The sequence below is a fragment of the Cariama cristata genome, unplaced genomic scaffold, assembly GCF_000690535.1.
Source record: "Cariama cristata isolate BGI_N322 unplaced genomic scaffold, ASM69053v1 scaffold5227, whole genome shotgun sequence".
In the NCBI taxonomy this organism is placed as follows: Eukaryota; Metazoa; Chordata; class Aves; order Cariamiformes; family Cariamidae; genus Cariama; species Cariama cristata.
In genome coordinates, this window is record NW_009625955.1 from 42,180 (window position 1) to 64,201 (window position 22,022).

Sequence of the window (22,022 nt, forward strand, 5' to 3'; positions counted from 1 at the left end):
GTTGAATCAGTGTATGCTCTGACCTTTGGATGTGTCAAAGAAAGATGCATGCTCAGCTGTGTTGGACATGGTTTGACTGCTGCAGGGAACATCACAGGTTCCAAGTTTTATTAATGAGGAAAACAATATGTACTGTCAACATTTGCTACATGAAGTTAACATGAAAACAAAGCCTGCTCCAGAGAACAAATGAAATTTACTGGATTAGTTTCTTGTTCCAGCTCTCCTGATAAATAACACTGAACTCAACACCACATTGATTAGTTGGTTCAAGACAAACGCTGATCAGATTGCCTTGGCAAGTATATATAGCACTACGAAAGCACAATCATCCATGTCTATTCAAAGGAGCAAGGATTCACTACACTTTCATTTCCCTTCCCTCTATCTTTCCTAGCCTAGACAGCATGTCTCCACTATTTAAATGCCCTATGTTAAATGCTTTCCCCTCCTCCTTCTCTGGCATTTTGCTACTAGACACGGTCAGGCCCCTGTTCTAAAGAAACAGAACCAAACTGCGCAATTGCTGTGGAGCCTCAGAAGGCCTCATGTTTCAGTGCAAGCTGACCCAGGTCATGGTCTTCTCCTAAAGGGAAAACCCTACTGAACATTTATCTATCTCACCTGCTACCTCAAGTATGCAACCTAGCATAAGTCAGCTCTACATAAGAAATTGTTTTGGAGAAACACTCCACAATAAACTCTCTCATGTTACAGAGAGAACGGGTGTGGAACCACAGAAGACAGATGGGGGATCCTGGTAAGAGTCAAAGGCTAAAAACCACCGTACTCGATCATTCCTATGTGTTCGTCTTTTTCACTTTGTTTCAGATCATCTCAAAAGATACCCAAGCGAAAGGATCTTACACCACTTTACTCTGTGCTTTTACACCAAACACAACTCTTTAGCAACTTGGTTTAGAAGTTTTGTCTCCTTTAGACTTTGTCCTTTTTCATTTTAAACAAGGTATCTTTGCAGAGTCACAAATTCTGTGAGGTCTTCAGAAAATTCTTATTTCAGTGATTCTCCCAAGGTCTCCTTCCCTCCTCAGATCTATCTTTTGTTTGAACTAAATTACTGTTACCATAAGAAAAATCTGCCCTAATACCTCATTCTTTACCCAATTACTCAGCTTTATTTTTTTGTTTTCCTTCCTTCTGCTGTATTACAATGCAATCATCGCCAAAAACAAACAGATCAATCTAGGATATACAGAAAAACTTTTTTTGTTTTTTTTTTTTTTAAATCTAATCAATAGCTTTACAAACATCTTTCCTGTTCTATCAGTAGATGTAACTATTCTGATAGACAGCACCACCTCCGTGTTGGTCTACCAGAACTGCCACTTCACAGAGCAGCAGGAAAGTCACCTCAGTGCTGTGTCCCTTCTCTTAATACCACACTGACCACATCCTTCCAAAACTGGCACGTGTCTAAAATGTTCAGACAACAGTTAATTCTGCTATCTGTACAACACACACCAACGATTTAACTTAACCCTGAATTGTATTTATTACCCTTTTTTGAGAAAATATTACACTACCAAAGTCCATCTTTTAGTCACTTGCTTTATGATGTTTTCTTCTAGAAAATGATGGGGTGTTGGTTACGAATCAGTTTTTGGGTAGGTGTATTAAAGGACTAAAAGTATTGTTTTAGTTATGCCTCGCAGGAGATGAGAAGCAGAATAGTTGTTTCTTGTTTAAATGCAAGCTATGACTCATCCTGGGCAAAGATAAACTGAAACACATACCCATTAAATAAAAAACACAAACAATTTTCCAACATGAGGATTAATGACAGATAATAACTATAAATTAACTTTAATCTTTTATAAATCAAACAAAGCCCCTTATATAGATGTCACTGCAATTTCTTCAGATAAAAAAATCCAAATCAAAGCAGAAAGAGAAGTCACCTAAATATTACAGCTAATATTCAGTTCCAAATCAAACAGCTCCTTAGCAGAACCACTGGAGTGTTGATGAAATATTTCAAGACTAAGAAAAGGAGTGGCGCTTAAAACATTGCTTTATTTTTTTAATACATTTTTAGTTACTTTTCTACATCAAAGGGGCACAAGATTCTTAATCCTGCTATATTGAAACATTATCAGCTCTGCAATATTGAGTCCAAGTTAAATTGTATATTCAAGAAGGAAGAGAAGAACATTTTGTTTTTCTATATTCTCTTGCTACTGCTTGAAAGGAACTCTGTAATTGTTGAATGGGTTAAAAGAAAATTTGACTGAACATAAGGAGGCTGCTGTTCACAGACAAGAGGGGAAAAACCAGAGTCAGAGACCTAATAGTGGACAATTTTGAAAATTATAGTGTGTGTCAATAGTGGAGATAACAGTGAGATTCAAAAGGAATAATCTCACATAATAGGGAAAATGAGCACCTGCCAACCACAAAGCCATTAGTATCAAAGCTTTTATCTTTACAACAGTTAAGTCTGGAGACACTGACAAACTTAACGACACAGCAAATAAAACATGGTGAAAATCTAACCAGGAAGCAATCCCCTTCACTCAGAAACCACCACTGTGGAGTTTGAAAATAAATGCTTCCAGTATGAAACTCACTGTCCAAATCGTTGGTAATAAACACTGCAAACCCAGCATAGCCACTACAGGATCTAGCTGGGTTTGCAGATGTGCGTAGCTGATCAGGCTGTAGCATCTGCATTAAGGGACAGACAATCCCAAACTAGAAGCAGAGGGTTCCTGACCAAAGATCCCAGATAATAGCAGTTTGCCTGTACAGACCACTCAATGTGATCAAATGTGTGTCCTTCCCAGAAGGATGAAAACCGAGGGCCTGTAAAACCATGTCTGAGACACAGATCTGGAACACAGTGACTCAGAATGGGAAGCCCTGGAGGAAAGATCTTGCTGAGAAGGCTGATAGTTAGGAGCCTTCAACCTGCAGCAGGTGAGGACTAGGGAGCGTAACCGTGACGGAAGGAGAGGAAGAGAGAGATATTACACCAACTGGGAATGGGAAGACGAATTCTGTAGCAAGCAAACAGCTCATCAACACTCAGAAAAAGGTAGCATAAGGGTAAAGAACAGGTAATAATATTCCTCTCACTAGTAACATATATAACAAAGTGCTGGACAGTAGTCAATCCTCATGACATCCCCATCCCAGGTAGTATTACTGTCCTCAGTTAAAGACAGGGAATCAATGCAGAAACTTCCTCAACTCAGACAGCTGTTATGAGGCATATCCTAAACCCATCAATACTTGCCAGTCCTTAGCTGGACAGTAAGTATGTAATGCTGGCTGCTGAGAGCTCACCCACAGAGAGTTTGAAGCTTCGCTGCCTGCTCCATGAGCCTGAGAGTAGAAAAGATGGTCATGTATCCATACAAACTTGGTCAATGTGAGAGGACCAGGTTGGTACAGGGAAAGATGGAGACAGCTCTTCTCTAAAGCTGTACTGAGGGCAAGCAGTGTTTGCAGTAACAATTAGATATGCAAATAAGCACATTGAAAATTAGTGATGGTTTACTGTTGTCATGGAGAAAAAAGCACCCCCCATTCTGGGTCAGACCCAAGCACTGCGTTTTCTTTCCCTCATTAGTAAATGAAACTGCAGAGAGCATTGGAAAACCCAGAAGCCAACACTTCTTAACACAGCTCGACCTGGGACTGGAAAGGTTGAGACTTGGGAAGCAACATAACCCAAATAAAAAACCTCCCTGCATCACCCCAGAAAGACAGGACCATGACAACTCTATAGATCCTAAAGCCAGCAGGAGGTAGAAGCACAGCTTGGAAGAAAACACCCAGACCATGCAAAGGCCAAGCTGCTTCCCAGCACTGCTGCTGCTGAGGGGAGGCAGATGTGGGGGAAACTGAGGGCAACATGATGCATGAGGTACTCAGCTCCGATTTCCTCAAATCTGCATGGGAAGATCTTGTCTAAACACACGCTTGGCTCGAAGCCTCTGTGTATGTTTGGCCACCCTTATTAGCCCTCCCATCTCTTCTTAAATGATGGCTGCTACAAGGGAAGACGAGGCAATCAACCTATTTGGACTCGGCTTTCCCACCCTGGGGGTTTCTTCATAGGAGCAGCTGGCCAGAGCACTGCCTTTGTTCCAGCAGCCACAAAAAACACAGACACCCCCTCTCAGCCCCCCTATAATCCCACAGAACAGCCAAGATAAGTTTATAATGGAAACCCTGACACAACCTTAACTATAGCATCCTGAATGGAAGGCGATAATCTGATCTGTGTGTGAACTAGCTCCCCTTGTCTCAATGGTATTTATCTTACTTTAACTCCTGTTACAAAAGGGTTGAGTCATATAGCAGAGCTAGCCAAGTAACAAAACTGCAAGGTTTGCTAAAACTTCAGATTCAAGGATAAACAGGCGCAATCCTAAAACAGGTTAGAAGAGGAAAGTCTCTACAGGAGCGCTGGTAGCCAGACCTCTGAGTGGACAACAGTATTTTCTTCTGCACTATCACAGCCCAGCGGAGGGGTGGGAGGGAGAGGGTGCAGAGCACAGGGCTCTGCCTTTCGGTTCATAGTAACACGTATTACCCAGGGCCCAAGAAACCTGATCCCGTAGCAACCTCATGTATGGAAAGTGCCCCAATCAGATTTCACTGTGTCAGGAGAAGAACAGTATTTACTCTGCATACAGATTAGTCACAAAACTGGGTCACTTCTTGCCTTTTCAGAGAGAGGAAAAAAACCAACCAAAAAACAAGGGTTCTTTTTCAGATCTTTTTGTGTCTTCCGCCCTGACTTTTAAAACTACGTGATGCAGTGTGGTCATTCACAGCTGTCTAAGCTGATCAAACGGCACCTGCATGTGTAAGGTTAAAGCACATTACACTCACTAGGCTTAGTGAATTTCTTAGAATTCAGCTCATTAGCTACTTACCGGTTCTTTTCTAGTTCGTTGTGCGTAGACCTGGAAGATAAACAAAAATTTGGATTAGCCACCTTTGACCTCTCAGCACCAAAGTTCAATTCCTGCAAGCTGTACACAGTCCCAGCCGTGTATCGCAGTGTAAAGCCAACCAACTACATACATTAAAATCTATCCTTATAACCTCAGCCCCCCTGCCAACAAGAGATTCTTCCCCTCCAGTATTTTCCTGCTACATGCAAAGCTGGTACTCTTACTGGTACTACAGAAAATGTTCCCTAGACACTTAAATGCACACAAAATCCCAAAGAGAAGCAATGATTACAACAGTGGACCAGCACCAGCCATTTCCAGACTACTTCTGTCTTTGCCATCAACTCAGTACAGGACCGCAGTTACATTTCTTTGTGCTTTAGTTTCTCCATTCACTCTGTAAAAATATTGTTATCATCTGCCAACACAGGAGCTCATGGAGTATTAATTTACGCATATCAAATACAGGGGAACCTTCCAGCAGAATTGGCTCTGTAAGGACAGCCCCTGGAGCCCTTCAGCGGTCACATGCTAGATTTAGCAAACTTAGTACAACCAGATATGGCCAGCATTTGGGCACAAAATGAGATGGCCACTACTGCCATGTTTACAAACATCAGCAGCACTGAGTAGCACTCTTAGGATGCCTGGAAATCCCTCAGGGACTGAAACAGCATGGGCAAAGCACTGGCTTGCAGCAAAGCAAGTAACCCATAAAGTGGCACAGTGACCACTTGACAAAGGAGGGGGCTTTGTCTTTATACCTGCCTGCCACGCCAAGCACGCTGCCAGTACTCCCTAATTTAGAGCTCACAGCTTGAAAATGAAACCAACTAGAAACAAAAGGGAAACAGGCAAGTTCGTTCTCCTTGCCTCTGTGATGACAGCACAAGTGGCAAAAAAAGCTTAAATCCTTTCAGGATTTCTAATCTAACAATGTTATTAGTAACCCAGGTAAGGTTGTTGAGGATTATTTTAAAAGGATAGCCATTTATCCAACACTTCTCTTTAACAGAAGGTCACCTTAAAATAAGAGTAAAAGGAGCCCAAGAGCTTAATGAAAAGGATCTATTTTCTGTAATTTGGCATCACATTTCTTCCGGAGCTCTGAGAAGATTATCCTCTATCCCCCATCTGGAGAATCCCACAGAGAATTCTACAATTAGGGAACTGAATGGAGGATGTGCTCCAAGGGAAACCCTGTCATAATTAAATGCTTCTCCAAAAAAACGGAGGAGGAGCGCTTAACAGGTGTTAGAACCTCATTGAAGATGACGAACAAACCACAGATGTCTGCGAAAAACAAGGTAAATGAGTCTCAGCTAGCTATGGCTGAGAGCTGTGGGTGGCCAGAGAAAAACAAAACGTTACCGTACGTTAGACGAACGGTAACGTCTCTGCAAGGTACCCTGCACAGCAGGATATGGGATACCCTAAAGGCAAGGCACACTATAGCCAAACTCCTAAAACTGGAGCAAACTCCAAAGCAAACCCTTCCCTCCCTGAAAGAAAGGATGTCTTAATTCTGGTTCCCAGTAATCAAAAGACATGAAACATATTCTTTAGTCCAGAAAATCTCCCAAATCAAAACCACATCCCCCAAGGAGTCTAAACCAGCAAAATCCATTTGTCCAGGCAACCTGGACGCAAATTAACCCACCAGGGCTGAGCTGAGGCCCTTTAAAACCACTGCCTGTATGTTCTTTGGAACATGCTTATTGTTCTTATTTACTGTATGTTCCTGCAGGAGACTTTGCACTCTTCTTGGCTATGACATTAGTAGTTACAAAGCCAGAGATATGCAATGGCTTGAATTCCTACATTATATCCAGCCAATTATCAAGGCCAGCACTGAAAGAACAAAGTTTGGCCCACTGCTGTGAACAAAATTAAAACAGCAGGTTCTCCCTACTCCTCTCAAACAGGAGACTCTTTATTACCTATCTGCCTTCTGATGAACAAGACAACTGAGAGGGGTCACAGGCTTTTCACCAAGTCAGGAAATTTATGCTGTGATCTTTAACCATATCTGTGGCAAGGAAAAAACCCACCACCACCATCCCCCCAACACTTTCCCACTGAAGCTGAATGCAAAGGAAAGAATCTCAGTAATCCTGAATGAATCCTATGCGGAATGTTGCTTCTCTTACCTGCCCATGCTTTGCTTAGTCTTACTGGGGACAATTGGAAAAGTTTTAATTTTTCCTCTCATCTAGATGTAGGAAAAAAAACTCCAGCACCACTCCCCACTACCACCATTCACTATTAATTTCTGTGCCAGTTTCCTTTTGCTTGAACAACAGATACAGAAAAAAACCCCCTCTCTTCTGTTCAGAATTCATTTCATTTTCTGTAGCTCCTGATCTAGAGATTAATTTTCTCCCCTCGTCTTTGGGTTGCACATGTTACTAAGATTTATTTGGAGTTAAACAAGGACAGTGCTGTCAGTGAAGTGGAAAAAAGTACAGGAACCTCTATTGATACTACATTCTGAAAAAAAAATAATCTTTTAAATAGGTACAGAAACAAATGTAAGTAGACCTCTTTAGCAGAGCTGGTCTTATCATCAACTGAGAACCTAGAGAATATCACCAGACTGAAATCAAAGCTCCATCCTTGTATGTCATCGCCAACTTTTTGATGGGTACAGGATGAACACCACAGCTGTAAACTATTGCAGCACTCGGGGAACGTTTCAGGGTTACTCGTAACACTCTGCGTTTACAACTGCAAGGAACTGGTGCGTTCAGTGTGATGTTGCTTTGCTGCTGTTGATAGTCACAGTCACAGCCTGTGTCGCCCAGTGAAATAAGGACACTAATGTTGAGCATGGACCACAAACCAGAGGAACTCATCCCCGCTGTCAGGTGGACAGTGCAAGAACGACCTTGCCCCTACCTGCAAAGTTGAAACCACAGCCATGCAGGTACACACATGTTCAGAGAAGAAAACAAAAGCCCAAGCACATGTAACAGCACTGCTCAAAACCTCAACTGCAATTTAAAAGTAGCTCAAGCACAAACTGTCTGCAGGGTTCTCATTTAAAAGGCAGGTTTCCGTAGCAGTCAGTTCTTTAACAATAAATTTAAAACACCCAAACTGATAACTGCTAAAAACTGAATGAATGTTACATGAGGAGGATCCTGCTGACTACATTTTCAAAACAGCTTGGGAAAAGATCAAGAAAGAGTTTTAGAAGCTTAACATAAAGGAGTCAAGCAAACAACAACAAAACCAGCAGAGAAGTCCCCATCAAGATTTTAAACAACAAAAAGCTGGAAAAGGAGAAACTGAGTTTATTCCTCTTTACCCAATATAACTGAAACTGCATACAAAACAGGAAGAAACAGAGAAGCAGCTATCATCAGTCACTCTAATTTAAGGTCAGATGCAACAATCTCTTTGCGCCAGTTACTGTGATTCTGCCTGCAACCTTGCTATCCAACACTGTAACAAGGCGTTGCTGAAACGTTAAGCTACACTGAATTCCCCTAGTTAATGAGATATTGCAAATAATTTGTCACTTTATCCCATTTTCTTTATTTAAATAAAATCTCTCCTACTATGGCAGAGGTAGCCCAACTTTCCCTGAGCACAGGTAAGCCAACAAAAAGAACTGAGTCAGGGAGGAACAAGCTCTAAAGAGCACTGAATTCATTTGTCATAGCGTTTTTTACTGTAATTAAAATCACAAAGCTGCCACATGACATTAAACACAGCTGACCTTTCTGGTTTCCACATTTAATATTGATAAATAGCCCAACGAATGCATTTGCAGCATATCTGCATTTTGGTTTGACTTCTTAGTGAGGTAACTATATTCTATCGGGAAAACACAGCAATTGAGAGTCCTTGTCCTATGTGATACACCGATGACATTTAGACCCAATGACCTTGTCATCTCCTTGTACCTGGCCACCCTCCTGTCGGTATCTGGCACCAGCTCCTGGCTCCAGTGGAGCCCAGGACTCCCAGAGCTCCATCTCCATCACAACAGAGATACCAGTGGCTCAGGAGATGCTGCTGGCTGCAAGTACTGCCAGGTAAGAGGGGCAGGGTGAATAAAAATGACCTCTTTAATACACGTCCTTAATGCCAACACAGAGCCGGTGCTTCTCCTCCAAAATCACTCACCCCACTCTGCTTTAACAAGAGATTAATCAGGAAAGAAATATTCCATCAGCTTGTGCAAACTAATACAGTTACCTGAATCGTGTTTAGGAAAACAGCGAGAACATCCATTCACAGACCAGGCCAACTGCTTTCTGTATTACTTCACTCAGAGGTTCAGTCACCTCTGCTGCTTATACATCATCACACCACATACAATCTCATCCTTCTTCATTTTACAGACCTTCCCCACTTTGTGGCTCTGTTGACGCCCATTCACTTGGCCACCAAATTCCCCTGCAGGAAATGCCTTCTCCCATTCCCCAAGCCAAGATCAACCAACCCCTCTGGAACCAGTGCACTACATTACTGCTCTCTCTTTTATGCAAGTTCTTCCTCAGAGATGACTCCTATTAGAAACAGCCAAATGACAAAACAAAACAAATTAAAATGAAGGGTGAACAACAGCTTTTTTCAATTTTAAATCCACCTATGTCCACAAACCAAAACTTACTGGCTGAAGAACCCCAGTGTTTTGCCAGAGTTTCAAGTAGCAGTGGATCAACACTGTAAGTAGTCTACGAAACCAACTGCACAAGCCATAGTCTGGGAAGCCTACGGAGAAGCTTCACCAGTAGCAGTATGTGAGGCTTTCAGCCCAATAATAAGACAAATGATAGCTGCACAAGTGCCAAATCTTCTTGCCTAGGTGGAGATGTTCAAGGGCTGAGTTTCTAAGGGAGTTGTGAACCCACCTCACCTTGGGGAGGCCCAGGAGCCTGGCTCTCGGAGGGCTGCACAGGAGCCTTGGGAGCACAGCAGCTTACGGTACTCAACGCTGCCAAGAGCTCCTACGGCAAGATGTGGGATGCAGCTGAACAGGAGATGGCATAGCTGGAGCACAAGTCCTTCTGCTGCCTGCCTTATGCCCTTTGCAAGTACCAGCCTCAAGTCTAACAAGAGCCTCACCTCAGCCTTGCACATCAGCAAATTAACAAAACATTTCCTTCCAAGCAATACTAGAGACAAAAAGTTATCTTAGTCATTACTATCCCATGGTCCCCCTACTCTGTCTGGCCTCGAGGTTGACAAAAAATGCTTCTCCATGAGGAGCTGAAATGAGGAGACAGAACAGACTGTTTCACCTTCTCACTGACGTCAATGGAGATGCACCAGATTAACCTGGCCCCAAACTTTGGCTAGTTTTTCTGTCGCTCTTAGATGGACGTGGTATCAGATTCCTCCCCAAGGCTCTGATCAAAGCTGTTTTCCCAGGATCAAGCCAGACCGTTTCCAAAGTTCACATTCTCTGTCTCCAACAGAGAAGGGGACACAGCCATACTGGCATCTGCTCATGTTTTTTCAACTCTGGAAAAGGAGAATGGTCCCACAGTCTGTTTTCAGCTCAGTGAGGGGAGGAGAGCTCCTTCCTGTGGTTCACAACTGCAGAAAGTCACCTGCCCCTGGGTTTCTACACAGTATCCCGAAAGCCTCCCGCAACACTTGGTCAAAAAAAATCCAAAAACCACAAAAACAACACACAAACTTTGAAAAGTACACTGCATACACTCCTTGAAGAAGTAAATGTCTTCAAAGCCACCTACAATATTTACACAGCCCCTCTCAGCTTGGTACCTGCTCCTCATAATCGTTATTTCTGTTTGCAACACTTCAGAAATTAACTCTTCCCTCACACTTTTTATGCAGGGGGGACAACACCAACACACACAAATTCTAAATTATTTTTCCCAAGGTCACACAAGAAGCCTGTGGTAGAGCAGGGTACTTAACTTGGGTTCCCTGAACCCCAGGATAAGGCTTGCATCGGTGGGTTGCTGTTCTCAGACATCCCAGAGAGACAACTAACAAAGACATTTGTGCCGTGTGATTCTTGGGTCAAAGACAAAAAAAAAAATAAATGACATAATCATTGTAAACTACAAGTGGGAAAGTGGCAAAAAAAACCCAGAACAATCAACAACCACCCAAACCTAAACCAGCCCTCATGTCTTGCCCACTGTCTGCCAAGTGAACCAACGCTACTCTCAGGCACCACCGTATGAGGTGCCAGAGAAGAATCTAAAATGGGAGCCAAGAGCAAAGTAGTATTAGTTTACTGATAAAACTCATCCAATAGACGCATCAGGCATAACCCTCAGGTGGGGAAAAAACTCCAGCCAGTCTCAAACAAAGCACACTGCTCTGTTGGTGCATGTTCCGCTTTTTCAGCGCAAGGGAAGAAAGAGCAGGAAGACAACTCCTCCTTGCTGAGCACGACGAGTCTCCCCCAGTCCCAGAGCTGGGCTCGCCCAAGCCAGAGCAACATCCCATTAAGCAGCACAAGGTAGCAGTCTGCACGGGAAGGGTTTTCCAAGCCAGGCCATACAACAGCAAGAATGTTGTTTTGCATTCAATGCTGCAATCTGGGGCCAACAAAGAAGTCCTCAGCTGGTTTCTCTCCCCAACGTACAGGCTGGGAGCAAGCGTGCTGGTGTGGGCCTTCTCCTGTACCACCTCAGACCCTACGTGCAGGTGTTGGTCCTAGTCCCAGGTGCTAAGGGAAAACTACCCCATCTCATACACTCCCTCACGCAGGGCCCTGCACGGCCAAAAGGAACTGGGTTTTCTGAACAAGCAGCTATTCAATATTTTGTTTTCTCCTCATTGTTCAACGCGTGGCCCCAAGCCAAGCCCTGCTCTGAATATAGAACCGGTGGTTTCCTTACAGGCTTTTTGACAGGCTCACCAAGAGCAGCAGCTAGGCAGTTCACAAGCACATTTATTGTCAAGCATCCTCACTTCCCAGATTGGAAGCTAAGAAACAGGGAAATCAAGAGTTGCAGCTTCTCGACCCTCCGAGTGCTTCTATGAAGACCCCCAAGGGCCTGGTTTTCTGGGCCACTTTACCTGTTCAAAGCACAGTTCCCGCTGGTGCCCCTTGCAGTTGTGCATCATCAGCACTTCCACAGCTCAGACCCCAGGCTCATATGTTGGAAGAAAATCACAATATGAGGAATAGACTTTGGGGGTCTCCTATGACAACCTGGGCTGAAAGGGACTTGCTGAACGTGCACAGGGCTGCTGACAGGGGCCAGAAGTGAAATGAGTTCTCCAATGTGCTATTCACTGCTCCATTTGTTTGCCTTCTAACTTCTGTGACAAGTGAGCAAAGGTTCTACAGAAACCACCTCCTTCCCTTCCCAGACCAGAGTTAACCACATCAGAAGGGGCTTGTGCACACAGATCAGACACAAAGGCTGATGTATGTTCATTTTGGGAGGTATCTTAGCCACTTCAGTAGATAAACCCTAGCCCACCTCCCTTGGACATGCAGCAGCCGATATCTTTATAATGATTTAGAAATTGGCCAAATTCAGGTAGATTCTCGCAGGTCAGGAAAAAGTATATTCTTTGCCTTCACCAAGGTAAGATTCTTGTCTATGATCCATGATGCAAGGGAGTTTGAGCTTCTTGCAGACAGATTCTTGACTTCTCTTCCTTTTAATACATTAACAAAACTGTTTCTCATGACCTGGTGAGGAGAAATGTCAGGTGGCTTCACCACAGCACCTCAAGCTCCCCCATGAACAGAGAAGAGCACGGCACTGAATGAGGACAGCAGAACAGAGACACTTCCTCACACTAATGTCAGGCATGTGCTGTGGTCCAGGTCTCTCCCAAGTGCTACTTGGGAAGGACAACCTCCCTACATGATCATCAAACAGATCATTCAAAATAAAATGAATTATTTAAGTAGAATGAGGCACAGACTTCATCTATCCCCTGCTAACACCTTAATATCTCTATTAACAAAATTTTCTCTGTTGAATATTCAAGTGTATTACAGAGCAGGGTATGGCCTGACACTGCAGAAGGCTCTATGTCATTCCTGCCCTGCTGACTTCCAGCATGCTCCATGAGTCTCACTGCATGGTCAGGAACTCAGTCTCTCCCAAGGCCACACCAGAACCAGTATCATAGTTGCTGGTACCTGCAAGGCAGAGAGATTGCAGTGATTCACAGAACAAGAATAAAGACACAGGAGGCAATTTTCAAATCTGCCTAGAAAACTCAGGATCGTAAATCTCATCTTCTTTTAAACAGCCACAAGCTTCAAACACCGATTCTGCTTCCTGAAAACAGGATTAGAAAAGTGTGCGCATTACCCCAACGTACAGATGGTGGGAACCATGCAATGTACAGATGGTAGGACCCATGTAGGTCATCTGACGTGCCCAGATCTTGCAGTCTTTCGGCAGCAGACTCAGGAAACGATCCCAGGGCCCAGCACGCCAGCCCTTTGCCCTATACCATGCTTCTTCCCACACACAACATTACCCTTTCGAGGAAGATGGTCATATCCAGAAATAGCCTCAGCAATGTCATCTGCAGAGCAGCAGTCTGTTTGGGGAACACATACTTCTCTGTAACACGCATCTTCTGGCCTAAAGAAACTGCCTTCAGATGCACGGGGGAAATGAGGTTTTCTGAGTAAACACCACCTGACTGAAACGCACTTGGTTTGAAAAGAAACTGATGGCATTTGTATGGCTGTGGGCCAGGCCAGACTTTCTTCACTTCTATTTAGACTTGTTAGTTGTCTCTCATGTTACAACTATATTGCTGCAATACTGTGCCTGGAGATGAAGGGAGGGGAAATATACTTGAAAACAGGAAAATACATTAACACTACTGTTAGCTACACACTGAATTAGGGAAACTGAGACACAAAGACTTACACAGGCTGCAAGAAAACCAGGAAGAGAACCCAGATGTCCTGATGTCTGGGGTTGTATTCTGTCAGCAAGGACATACTCATCTAGCATCTGGGAGATCCGTAGAAGAGGAAGGCTGAGAAAAACGAAAGACCTCCAGTTTCTTCAGTTCTTACAGTTCTGGCTCACAAGCAGCAGCAACTAACATGAAGCCAGTGAGCTGGATATCTCCCACTGCTCTCAGATGGCCAAGCTACTTGTGAAGCAGTTCATGAACTGCTGCAGTTTGTAGTCTAACTGTTAAAGGCAAACCAGAACTGCTGCCATGTTACCTTACCACGTCTATACATTGTTTTACGACCGCCCAAGCACCTGGTCAATGACCACTGGAGTAACAGTCTCAACAGCGATCCCAATGTCATCTATCCCTTCCCATAACTTCTCCCTTCTTGATGGTGTAACAGTTTGAAGGAGATAAATGAGAAGTGTTCAGAAATTAATCGACTATTTTATGCAGAGGAACTTTAATCAAAACTGAGTCAAAAGAATTGCTCAGTGCACATGCCTGCTTGTCACAGAGCAAGCAGCAAAGTATAAACAAGTAATTAAGATAACGTTGGAAATCATCTAGGCTACTTCAAACTGGATTCATAAAGCAACAGAACTGAAGTGAAATCACTTTCGTATCAGAGAATGGAAGTACAGTAGGAAGCACAGAAATGCGAGATGGGAATATATCCAGCAGGAGGGAAAAACCAGGCCTGTTCCCTCTGAGCTGATCAACAAGGCAGGGTCTCATTGAGAAGAGATCCAAGCAAAGGCCAGCCAAGTGCACAGCCCCAGAGACCCACAGCTTCTGATCAAGAGAGCCCAAAATAATCAACAAAAACAAATCCTATCTTTGTTGGTTCAAAGGGCATAGGGAGTAGGAGCCAACACTCTCAAGAGGAGAACAAACAGAAGCCAGTCTTTGAATTTGGACAGAAGTTTGTTGGGAGGGATCAGGAGATGATCAACAGCAGGAAATCCAACAGGCAAGACAATTAACCCAGGAGCATGACACGGAGCAGTGTGTTTGGGTCAGAAAGAGAAATGGATTTGAACGCTCAAACAGGAGCAAGAAAGGAAAAAGTCAGTCTTACCTACAAACAGGGGAGCAGATGGAAACAACGCTACAGGTGACAACCAATTTATTGTCAAGCAAAGGATCAGGTCAGGTTAAACAAAGGCATGAAGGATAAATCCCTGCACGTGTTGTGGATGAGGCATTAAACAGAGAAGATACAAAAAGGGTGCAAATGTGGCAAGAGGGGAAAAAACCCAAAACACCTGTCAAACAAGGAATTAAACCAGAGAATTGACTGTACGCTGAACATAACAGGAAAAGAAAACAAGGGAATTCCAGGAACAGATGACGGGGTTTGGCCTAAATATCCTCCCCACCATCCCAGGGCACCAAATCTCTCTAGGACCTGAGGCTAACAACCTTCACGTTTCAAAAGACCCCAAGAACCAAAATCTGAAGTTTCTTGTCACTGCGCCAGCACTGCTTTCAGTGATGCAAATCAGTCCATGGCAGTGGCAGCACAGCTCTACCTGGGTAGAGTGCTACAACATGAAAAGCATAAGCCCCGACGAACAGTCCCACTGCTGTAAAACAGCATGCTCCTGTAGAGGCTTCCCCCCAATCTGGGACAACAAAGGGCTCATGAGCCTTCAGCCACAAAGAGCAACAATTCAGGGCAGATACATACTGTAGCAGTGAATTATAGCTAAGTTGCACAGAACCTCAACAACTGGGCCTGCTTCTAGTTTACAGAAAGGCCTCTTTGCACAACCCAAGTCTAGAGAGATCACAAATTACATTTTACACCTACTGAAGATATCAAAGTATAAATTCAGCCCAGAATCAGGGGTTTCTGCATAGACTCCCTGCCACACAGATCTCCCTATGCATGGCTATATTACTAACACACAAAGGAAAGCAGGAACTGCAGCTCTGCAGGATCTTCTCACTTGGAGGGCTGTAAAATAAACAGGATGACAAAGGGCAACACAGCAGGTTCCCCCATGGGAACTGCTACATCAGCCCTAGCACTTTTGGAGGCCTCCTTCCTTACTAGAGAGTGGGGTTTATGCTTCTCTTGCCATTTGCTGGGTTTACCCTCACTTTCTGTATTTTGCCTGGTAACCTGCCAGTTGTACTGCAAAGCCAAGCGCCACTGAGAAGACTCTGCATACAAAACCTCACCTACACAGGGTATTTTTTTTTTTTTCCCCAAAATCATTGGCAGATTCTCAGCTTCTAATGTAGACCAGCAGAGACAAGGAAAGGCACAACTTCGTGCCAGCAGGTTCAGAAACTCCAGCATCACTACAACTTGCTTGTCTATACTTGCAGATTGCATCGGGGCAAATTACATCAAATGGGCAGATGGGATGTGCTGAGGCCCACCAGAGTTATTTGAGTACAGCCCTACCTGCCAATCTGCTCTGATCAACTGAATTCCAGTACAAACCTACAGAAGATGGGATTTTAACGTGGGGCAATTTGCCTCTTGTGCATGGACCAGCAACCCATTTTCTCAGTCTAACACTCAAATTGTCATTATGCTTTCTCAAAAAGAAGTCATGCTCATACCTAACTATAGTCAATAGTGCTGGCCAACCCCTCTCAACACCTCTAACAGAGAAGCAATCCTTAACAGCTCAGCCTTGTCCAGTTTTCCTTTCTTGAAAAATTAACTAGCATATTTATGTATACTCTCTACTGGAAGGCAAGATCCCATCTCCAACTATTTCTAGACAAAATTTCAACAGCAGCATGAAGATTCCAGATAGTAATCACACTGTTTGCACATTATCAAAATGTGGCATAAATCAAGACATGGCACAGCAAATCTCATCCATTCTGTTTTAAACATGTGGATTTGTACTCTATGAAGCAAAGCCAAGTCCTGGGCCATGAATAGAGCTCCCTGGCACTACAAGGCTTGAGACAGAAAGCAGTCTCTATCCCCGGTATATTACACAAGGGCCAGATTCTAATCCACCTACACACAACGAGTCAAAACTCAACTCCCACTAGCTGTGGAGTAAGATATGATCCAGTGCAAGTGCAAGCAGCTGGGGAAAAAAAAAAAGCCGACAAGCAAATAAGCAAAGGATCATCCAGAAACAAATAACAACTGATGGAGGCTAGGAAGCAGCAAAGCTGTCTACAAAAAGCCTCAGAGACCAGCTCCCTGGGACATGAAGAAAGGGGTATGGGGCTTCGGGCAGAAAAGTAGACCAACACAGGCTGACATAGTGATTTGCTCTTTCGGGAATTTCTTACACAAGATAGGCAAACCACTCAGCCCCTTGTGCCTCCTCTCCCCAATAAAATCAGAATTACAGTACTGTCCTAACTCCAGAGGCTGTAGAAAGGACTGAAAATTGTGAGGTACTCAGTCGTCAGCACAATGAGGGGCGCAGTGAACCTTCTCTGACAGAAAAGATACAATATATTTTAAACTTTGCTTAAGCAAGCCCCCTACTCCTCCCCTGCACAGCGAGGTACAGCTGCACAGCACTGCTGTTCTGGTAAATCAGGCTTTCCTGCACACCAGACAGCCAAGGTTGACTTCCAGCTACACATGCCACATCCTTTCAGCTTCTGCACCCGTAGCACAAGAAGCCATCACCTGAGGCACATGAGGTATCTAATGCACAGCTACTTGCCCCTCCCAATCCTTGCTCAGGGACACTGTGAGCAAATTAAGCTTAAAGCCAAGAGTACTTGAGGGTTCAATAGTACAGCCCCCATCCCTACCTTCAAAAAACAGCTTCAAAGGTTATGACAGTGGAGGGCTACAAAGAAGATTCAGCACAAAATCAAGTGATGGGATTCAGAAGTGTGGAAAAAAGTTTCAAATGGGGCAGAGGAGAGCACAACAACACAGAAAATGAGGAGCTACATCACTAGAATAGCCAGCAGGGCAAAGAAAACCAGACACCCAGATTTTCAAGATACCGTGTCCAAAATGCCTTACCATACCCATTATAGCTGCTGATTCCAAGCTCTGCAGGCAACTTGCTACAGGACTGTAGATGTCTGAAAGGCCCTTGGGACGCAGACTCAGACACAAGGGAGGACAATAGGAAGAGAGGAAAATGAAAGGAAAAAGAAACTGGACAGAGACCAAACCCTCCCCCATGGAACTGAGCAATAGATTCTTTGAGTACCCTTCACAACACAGGCCTCCTGGGAGAGCTGAGGGCTCCTAGCGCCTCTGGGAGGGTGCTTGGCATTTCCCCAGGATCACACCAAAAAATGTACGTGATCTTTTCTACATGCCTGAGAGTCTAAATAAGAACAAAACACAAATGACAATCTAATATTGTACCATAATTTCAGTTTCCATTATAAATCTTAACTACATTAAACTGACTGTATTATGGGGGGGATATCATTTAGCACCCCAACTGTTTATTTCCTGATGACACAACAATTTAAATTGATTAAAAAGTCTTCTCAATTACTTTCCAAAATGTAAAAATATCAAACCACTTTAATCCTAACTAACTATAATGAACTTTTCAAATAACTGGGTCTATTTAGAAGTGCATATGTAGGGTCTGTAAGAGCAGTTTCCAATGACATTGAATGCAAGTTAATGTACCCCAGAATGGTACTCCCAGCATGGACTACTTCACTTCGCTAGCAAGTTTTTAGAACTCAGCTTCTGTCCCAGAAATCTCTTCAGAAGGAACAAACATTAAGTGATACTGTATGCTACAATAAATCTCTGCTAATTTTTCATCCCAGTCTTAAAACCAGAAGATACTTTTGTCAAGAGCAAATTAAAAAAGAGGCAAAATTAAATGCTAATTTAAAATGGGTTGGCTAATTGATTTGCTTGGTTTTTTGCTTTTAGCTATATGTTAAATTGGATTTATTTTTTTTAAAGCTTCCCTTGTTTATTATGAACTCCAGGTCACAATGACTGTGATTCTTCACATATTTTTGCAAGTGGGTAATTTTCAGTACCTAAATATCCCTGCCTAAAGCAAGATGCATACTTTTAACTATACTCAGGTTTTAACTCACAGCATGCAACACTAGGTCTTTAAAATACCCCTGCAAAACACAAATACATACAGATAATGTCCTGAGGATTGCAAAGGGGAACCCCTCTGCAGCAATCTGCATGCTGTTGGTTGCACAACTGAGACGAACGAAGGATGAGAGAACCTGAGCCAAAATATCCTCCTTTAAAAATGCATCACGTAAATTGGAAATAATGAAGCAGTGTTTTCCCTCTTATCTGCACACCCCTGTTTGGGGTAGAAAAAAAAATTATTTTGCTAGAATTAGGAGACCATTGTAGTTCTATAAGAATAAGACGTGCTGCACCATTGGCATCCAGAGCTGAGCGGCCTGTTCCTCAGAACTTTCTGGGTGTTTGTGCCATGACAGCACAGATCCTGTTGGGAAAAAATAGCTATCGTGTCTGGGCTGCAAGTGCTGAAGGGAAATACTTGGATTTAGACTACGAATTAAAGAGCATCTAGGTTCTGTAAATACCCTGTACCACATAATCAAGGAATACTTGGTTCAATAAAGACCAGCAACAATTCACACGTGTCAATTGCCAGAAGTATATAAAGAAAATAAAAAAGGAAATAACTATGCTTTGCCAGGGTTCCTTGAGAGACTTTTTTTACAGGAGGCTTTTAAATGACAAGATCTGCACGAGATCTAAATGCAGAATTTCTCTACACTAATTAAACATTCTGAGACAAAGGCAATCTAAGAAAAATCTCTTGTCCACACATGAAATGTAAGTTTTGCCCCTCATCAAGGTCTTGATATTTAATTCAAAGTCCATTCAAACTCCACTAGACAGAACTTACTGAATTGTCCCTTCGATTTTGACAGGAAGGGATGATACAGAGCCTTCCTTAAACAAGGCTGATGCTATACTCAGCATCACACAAAACACACTGCAGTGAATTTGGAGGCACCCTGAACTTCACAGTTGCCACTTCCTGGCACTGCAGCCATCTGGAAGGCCTGCCATCTCCTACAGCAAGCGCAAGCTGCTACGACTTGTGCTAAAAGAAACTTCCATTTCCAAATGCACGTATAAGGTCTGAGCTCCCCAAAAGACCCACTCTGGTCTCTGCCTGGAGCTGATCTGACACTGGTCACTCCCTGAGCCCGAAACAAGCATGGGAGACAACACACTGGGGAACACTCTCACTCTAAAGATTCAATTTGTCCTCAGTATTCCTTGTATAATGAAGGTTTTAAATAAGACTAGAAAGTACCTTCTCTGCTTCTCTGTTGCCTTTCCCCCCACACCAACGTATACTCAGCCCGTCATGCTAAATGGCCCAGCGGGCTGGTCTCAGCACAGAAAGGTGCCCCGTGAGAGCTCTGCCTGGGGGCTCTGTGTCGGCAGGGCACGCTAAGCACCCAGGCCCCAGGGACACGGAGTGCTCTGTATCCCTGTCTAGCCTACAGGCTGCTGGATTCAGTGCTAAGGAGCTCCTCAGAGGGATGTGCTTCCAGCCCTCCTTTGGAGAAGGGCAGGTTGCCATGACAAAGGCCTTTGAGAGAAGGAGGTGTGGGATGGAAAAATAGTATATGAGAAACCTAGAGGGAAAAATACAGATCTCAGTTCAGCATTTGCCATCATTTCCCAACACAAAGTCACTGGGCTTTGGGAGTTTGGTTCATGGGAAACAGTAAAGGGCTACAACTGCCCTGAAATCAGGAGAGGCTGGATGAAGGAGGGAAGCAAACAGAAACATGCAATGTACAAAGAGCTCAGGATACGCTAATCCCGATGAAGAAAACTTCCTCACAGCAAGGTGTCCTAACATCACTTCAAACAACATTTATTATCAAATGCTGCTGAAGCAGAATCACTGCAAGCAAAGGCACCTTTCCCTTAGGCCTTTACGGGTCCTTCCCAAAGGCCTTAGGAAAGCTTTAATCACCTGAGCCACCTGCCACCATTTTATAGACTGCACAGGCCTTACTGCAGTAAAAGCAAGCTTGCAATTGCCTTTTCAAAATTATACTTTACATTTCTAAAGTTTCTCTATCTCAGAAGGTCTCAACAAGGTCTGAACAATTCTACAGGAGGGAGCAAAAGAAAACAAACACAACAGGAAGGAGAGGGGAGAGGCAGATCCTACCAAAGCACCAAGTGATAAGCTTAATACTGTTGTCTCTTCTAGATTTAAGAAACCAAGAAATACGGCATTGTATAGTAAGAGAAATGTCAAAAACATGGAGTTCTACAATTACCAAGCAATCAGAAAGCTGGGAAATCCCACTGCCCTGAAAGGGAGAGTGAAAAGCAGCTTCATTTTCCTGAACTGAATTTTTAACATGTTGTACATAGCAGCCAGTCATCTCCCTCTCTCCCATTTGTTGTAGGGGATCCATTTCAAAACATCATTTCCTTGCTTCAAATAATGCTTGCCATTACAATCCCAAAGCACCCAGGCTGCACACATGCTATCCCTTAAAAGCAGTGACTTCTGGGTTGGAAAGACATCAGCTGTATATAATGGGAATAGCTATTGCCTGCCTCTTCCCTAAACCCTATGAACAGATCTCCCTATTCCCCTTCCCTCTGCAGCATCGGAGCCTTGGCATAGAGTCAGCTGGCAGTGCCACCTCAGATACAGCTCCCCTGTGTCCCCTCTGCTCTCACTGCTATGGATCCAGAATGGACTCTGTACTTGCGTGTCCCAGCTCTGAATCCCCCTGTGCTCAGACTCTTCCCATTTCCCCTACATGGTAAGTTCCTCTCCTCTCTCTCCCCAGTTTTCTTCTCCAGCTTCATCCTCCCAGCCAGCCCTGCACCCCATGCTTTCCTGCCCACATCGTACCTGTTGGCAATACTTGCACTGCTGCCACTGCCGCTGTGTTTTCTTGCCCGGCTCAGCCTCCGTGTGGGCTTTGGGTCTTGTAATCCAGGACTTGGAACTGAGGGGAAGGTCGAGGCATAGCCGTGTTCGCACTCTGCATGAGAATCAACAGGCAGGGCATTAAAAAAATAAAGGGTCATTTGAAAAAAAAAAAAAAAAAAGTCAGCCAGCAGGCCTCACCACTAACCCATTAGCCTAGCTGGGGACGCCCTTAACCACAACAGCTCAGGGAAATGACTGATGATGTATTCAGAGGGAAGTGGACTGGGAGGTGGAGAAAAGAGGAAGGGGAGTATAAAGGCTCTGCCAAGGCTGGACAACACCACTCAAACATCTG

General features: G+C 43.8%; 1 protein-coding gene across 1 annotated transcript in view; it reads right to left on the reverse strand.

The window, feature by feature from the left end:
- The window catches only part of MXI1 (MAX interactor 1, dimerization protein), a gene marked incomplete at its 5' end in the record, with an annotated part of 46,777 nt that extends 24,998 nt beyond the window's left edge, over positions 1 to 21,779 (reverse strand). Inside the window, 2 exons of the mRNA XM_009703809.1 lie at positions 4,908 to 4,937; positions 21,647 to 21,779. Of these exons, the coding sequence (XP_009702111.1) occupies positions 4,908 to 4,937; positions 21,647 to 21,779 (163 nt within the window). The remainder of the gene's footprint in view (positions 1 to 4,907; positions 4,938 to 21,646) is intronic.
- Positions 21,780 to 22,022: the final 243 nt, after the last annotated feature.